Here is a 5220-nt window from a genome sequence, read left to right as displayed (position 1 = left end):
TCAACGCTCTCCCTGACGTCATTGGTGAACCGATTTTTATTATCCTTTTATAATGATGATCTCGGTCATCTGATAACAAATCTTCATGCAAAATCGTCCAGGCGTTCCGGCACGAAATTCGCTTCACCATAGCTCGTTCGTGAAGATTTATGATGTATGGAGCTACTAATTTTTTCACATCACAGTCGATAATCTCTCCTAAATACTGGACGGATTTTGGATGACAGTTATCTTATTTTATTAATGTTACCTAGATCTATCATCTATAACGGAATAATAAATAATCGGCGTGCACAACTGCCGTTCAGGGAGAGCAGGTTTGAAGCTATAAAACATGTAAAATCAAGATCTGAGACTTGATCCTTTATGGTTTATTCCTTTATGGTTCATATCTTATAGTGGAACATAGATACAGTCATGCCAGTGCTTAGCGAAAACGTGCCCATGAAACGGCAATTTGACAGTCCCACCGAAATAACAGGAGCTCAAATAAACAGAAGCAAAGTTGTGAAAACAAAAAATTGTGATGGGTCTGTGGTTTTGTAGAAGTAGGAGACTGGCTTTTTTTAGGTTCTTGGCGTCTTGTTTTGTATGACTGTTGACAGCAAAGTATATCTTTTAAAACTGCCATCAGGCATTTTCAGTACATTCGGAAATATGGCCACGAAGAGACGTCGAACCCGAAGAAGGTCAGCAGGTAATGAAGGAAATTGTAGAATCTATTAGTACACATGCCGGCACCTACTAAAAATACTTTTAAATACTGTGAGCGATGATGCTTATACTTCACGTTGAATTTGCCATATCTTTGTATATTAGTTAATCGTATCTTATTTAATCCAGACGGGTCGGCACATACGTGAACTCTGTTTAGGTTCGCATGGAACAAAAGCAGTAAGTAAGATTTATTTTATCGTATATACAGGGGTACTCTAGGGTGGCCGACCCAACCTTGTGGCCCACTGCAAAATTTACAATCCAAGAAGAGCCAGGTGAAGAGGACAAATTTCGACGTTGGTTTACCGCCAACATAGGAGGATTGTTCAGATCATAACAAGATGTAAACAGCAATCCGTCTGATTGATGGGGATGTCGTGCTTTTCCATGCAAATGCTGAGGCTGTTGGTTCGTACACCAGACCTGTTCTATGAAAATCTCCTCCTGAAGCTCCTGAGGCGCCAATACTCAGTCAGAAATCTCACAATGGGTTCCTCAAGCATCCTAGAAGAAGCGCCGTTTCAGAGATCCTACAGCAAGAATGATGCACAAGGACAAAATTACAGGAGTCCTTCCTCCTGAAGAAGGTGTATGCAGACGCAAGAGATCCTTCATGTCAATACGTTTCTGCCGATCCCTTTTCGGTGCAAACTTTTCTGCCGGTGAGCAGGATGACATCCTCTGCAATTTGTCTAAAAAAACGTGACTCACAATACTTGATGCAACAGGGAAGTATCCTCCAAGTAAGATTCGCGAGCAGCATCGTCGTTCTACTTACCTCACTTGTAGTAAATCTAGAGAGGTAACTCCTCGCTCATCTGCTGTTGGGCGACTTCCTTTGCACTTAGCACACGATAACAGCCTAGCTACCACTTTTTGGCAATCTATCATCAGGGCAGAAAGGTTGAAAGACATCACGAGATAACATCGAGAAGTTGAGTCTGACTGAGCTGCAGCCTTAATACAAAGCTGCTTAGAAACGTTTTTCAGCAAGAATGCCGACAGATAAAGATGTAGCTCAAGACGGCGATGCAGATTATATCAGAAGGACTATGCACATGTCAGAGGATTTGACGGTCGTGCATTTGTGCACGCTCATATAATGCACAATCTGTCTACAAACCTGAGAAAAACAACAAAACAGAATAAAAACAAAGAAGATTGTCATGAACATTGATGGCACGTGCCTCATGTAACTCAACATCGCTTGAGGAAGCAATCGAACATCTTCAAGGATTGCTGCATAAGTTTACAATCCATAGAGCAAACCGCACCAAGCTTAAAGCAGTCCTGAACAGGATTTGGCGTAAGGCTCTTAGCCCTAGAAACAGAGATTAGGACGAAGAAAGCGATAAGGTCAGTCCAAGGACAATGTCCCAATACCGAAAGGACATTATAGATGACAAAGGGGCAATAATGGCAAGCGTCCTCCATTCACTGCCCACTCTCATTAACAATTGAACAGAATGTTAGCGGAAACAGAAGGGGGACACTGGCTTGTCCAATGAATTTCAGGTCGGAGCGCATCTCAAACTACTGCTCAACAAGTACTTGCCATCTATGCCATGTAAGCTGGCATGCTATTGGGATCTGGACAGATACTCACGGGACAGACGAACCACACCTCTGAAGAGACAGACAGAGACAAGCGGGACAATAATGCGCCTGTGAGGCATGGTTCACAGATGGTAAATAGTTGATGTCTTGCGGATGAAAACCTGGTATTGAGACGCGGCCAAACTTGCTATCCTAAACTGAAGAAAACAATCAGGGCCTGATTGAGGGGGGGCGACTTCATCTATCAGGTGGCAAATAGAGGCCAAAAGAATACGCCGTCAAAAAGAGAAAGAAAATGGACAAGTACATTGGCAGATGACATTTTAGCGTTGACCTGTCACAAGATGGGTGGTGTCGCGAACCAAAAAAAAACAAAAAAATACAGAAGCTTCACAATCCAACAAAATGCAAGAGCAACAAATTTGATACATGCATTTTGGGACCCATTACCTGCAGAATCTTTTAATATTGTTCCGTCATCAACCAGTGTATCGAGATTTGGGATTGAATTTAGTTCATTTGACGAATGCAGAAGCAGCACTTTACTGTAACCATTTAGAGCATCCGCGAGAAGAGACTGCCTCCATGGTTTCAGACAAGGCTGTTTTGGAAGGTAAGAATTTTTCAAAACCCTTTGTTAGCGTAAAATAAATGTCATATGCGGTATTGGTTTGTGATATTATACCCTATAGAATATATGGATGTGTTCAATTGCTGTTAGTAAATTATAGAAACGGTAAGTATAACTATTATAGAAACGGGTGTTGATGGTAGTTTATTTTTCATGTATCAAATTTGATACAATGGTAAGTAAGTGTGGTGAATTGAGTGTATGACAAATTTTCATTCCCTGCTTATTTTCTTCCAGATGAACAAACACAGGAGAATAAAATTCGCAGATGTTTGGATGCTGTTCTAGCATCAGACAGTGAATTCGATGAACTCTCGGATGTGGATGACTCCGATGATGGCTGGCTTGATGAGGATGATGTCCATCCTGCATCAGAGGACGCAGGTGATTCGAAGAGAAAAAATGATGGTAACTCTGCTGAATCAGATGCACATCAGATGATGATGTACATTGCCAGGATTGCAACCACAACAAGGGACAAGCAAATGCCGGAACAAATCTACAAACTCCTTACTACTTATATGATGCTCGACGTACATTTGTTCCACCATCTACTGAATTTGTCAGTGCCTCTGTAATTCCAGAACCAAGATATGCAACACCTTATGAATATTTCAAGGGCTTTGTTACGAATGATAGCGATTGCCAAATTAGCTCTTGAAACAAACCTGTATGCTCATGAAAAATCTGGCTTGAATATGAATGCAACTATGCAAGAAATAGAACAATTCATGGGCATCTATTTCAAAATGGGACTCGTGAAAATGCCTGGTTATGCTTGTTTCTGGGAGACTGATTTGCGTTATAATCCAGTAGCGGATATAATGTCAAGAAACCGTTTCCAAAAATTAACATCATACCTACATATAAAGAACAATAATACAGTTACGGAACAAGAAAAGGAAGACCGAGCATGGAAGGTTAGGCCTTGGCTTGACAGTCTCAATGCTACATTTTCCCAAGTCTCTCCAGATGAGCACCAAAGTATCGACGAAATTATGGTGGCATTCAAGGGCAGAGCCCTACTAAAACAATATATGCCTAAAAAGCCTAAAAAGTGGGGGTTTAAACTCTGGGGTCGCTGTGACTCATCTGGGTTTTTGCATCAATTTGATGTATATCAAGGAAGAGGATCTGGGCTTGTTGGTGATGCACCAAACTGTGGACTTGGCGGTAACGTGGTTCTTATGTTATGTCAGTCATTACCAGAAAAAAGAAATTTCAAAATATGTGCTGACAATTTCTTTTCCAATTTTGCCATGATTTATGAACTAAAAAAACGGGATATGTTTTATATAGGTACAGTCAGAAAAGATCGGCTGCATGGTGCACCCCTCAAAACTGAAGATCTGAAAAAAATTGGCCGAGGGGCTCATCACTCTGTCATAGAAACCACAAGAAACTTGTTTTTACTTAGGTGGTATGACAACAAGTGTGTAAATATGGTATCCTCATATGTGTGTGCTACACCTGTCGCTCCAGTGAGGCGCTATGACCGAAAGAAAAAAGAACACATCAATGTCGAACAACCGTGTATAGTTCGCACCTATAATAGCACCATGGGTGGGGTCGACCTGCTCGACATGATGTGTAGTCTATACAAATGTCATTTGAAAACCAGGAGGTGGTATTTCTTTATCTTCTATCACACACTGACCATAGCACTTGTGAACTCATGGTTTCTCTACAAGAGAGATTGCAAATTGATGAATGTAAAAAATATTATGTGTTTGAGGAAGTTTCAAGCCCAGGTCTCCTCTGCTCTCTGTCAATGTGAAAAAAGAGTACGTGGTAGGCCATCTTTGGGTACCCCACCACCTCTTAAAAAGAACCGTGTCAATCCTCGGCCTATAGCAGACGTACAGTATGACCATATTGATCATTTACCACTATATGTAGATGAAAGGCAGAGATGCAAGTGCTGTTCGGAGAAATTTTCCCAAGTAAAATGTCAAAAATGTGGCGTTCACTTATGCCTTAATAAAAATCGGAATTGCTTCATTGCCTTCCATCAAAAGTAACTACAGAAACATCTCAACACTGTAATTTTTTTTTGCTATGAGTAGTTTCTGGGGCTCATAATGATTATCTTTGCAAGTACTCTTATTTTTAAGATGATTTTTTCACCAAGTGGTAGATAGAGGGTTAAGAAGATATTAGATGAGTCGGCAAGAGACAATGCAACTGCACGATGCCTCCGAGATGTAATCGAGCACATGAGAGGAAGACGTTTTGCTGAAGCCAAAGTCGTCTGGCTGAGGCACACCGGCGTCATTCAAAACCGCCTCCCTAGACTTGTCGACCTCTACGGGAGT

General features: G+C 41.2%; 1 protein-coding gene across 1 annotated transcript; it reads left to right on the top strand.

The window, feature by feature from the left end:
• The first annotated feature begins 3594 nt into the window (after positions 1-3594).
• LOC106815187 (piggyBac transposable element-derived protein 3-like) lies at positions 3595-4955 on the top strand. Its single transcript, XM_014819616.1, has one exon. It carries the CDS (start codon positions 3604-3606, stop codon positions 4924-4926), a length of 1323 nt encoding a protein of 440 aa, XP_014675102.1. The 5' UTR covers positions 3595-3603; the 3' UTR covers positions 4927-4955.
• The last annotated feature ends 265 nt before the right edge of the window (positions 4956-5220 follow it).

This window comes from Priapulus caudatus, unplaced genomic scaffold, assembly GCF_000485595.1.
Source record: "Priapulus caudatus unplaced genomic scaffold, Priapulus_caudatus-5.0.1 Scaffold1058, whole genome shotgun sequence".
NCBI lineage: Eukaryota > Metazoa > Priapulida > Priapulimorpha > Priapulimorphida > Priapulidae > Priapulus > Priapulus caudatus.
Note: the sequence above shows the minus strand (reverse complement) of the source record. Positions and strands in the feature narration are given on the sequence as shown.

Excerpts from the sequence above, each read along its gene's own strand:
- LOC106815187 (XM_014819616.1), top strand. The coding sequence starts at position 3,604 with ATGAATGCAACTATGCAAGAAATAGAACAATTCATGGGCATCTATTTC.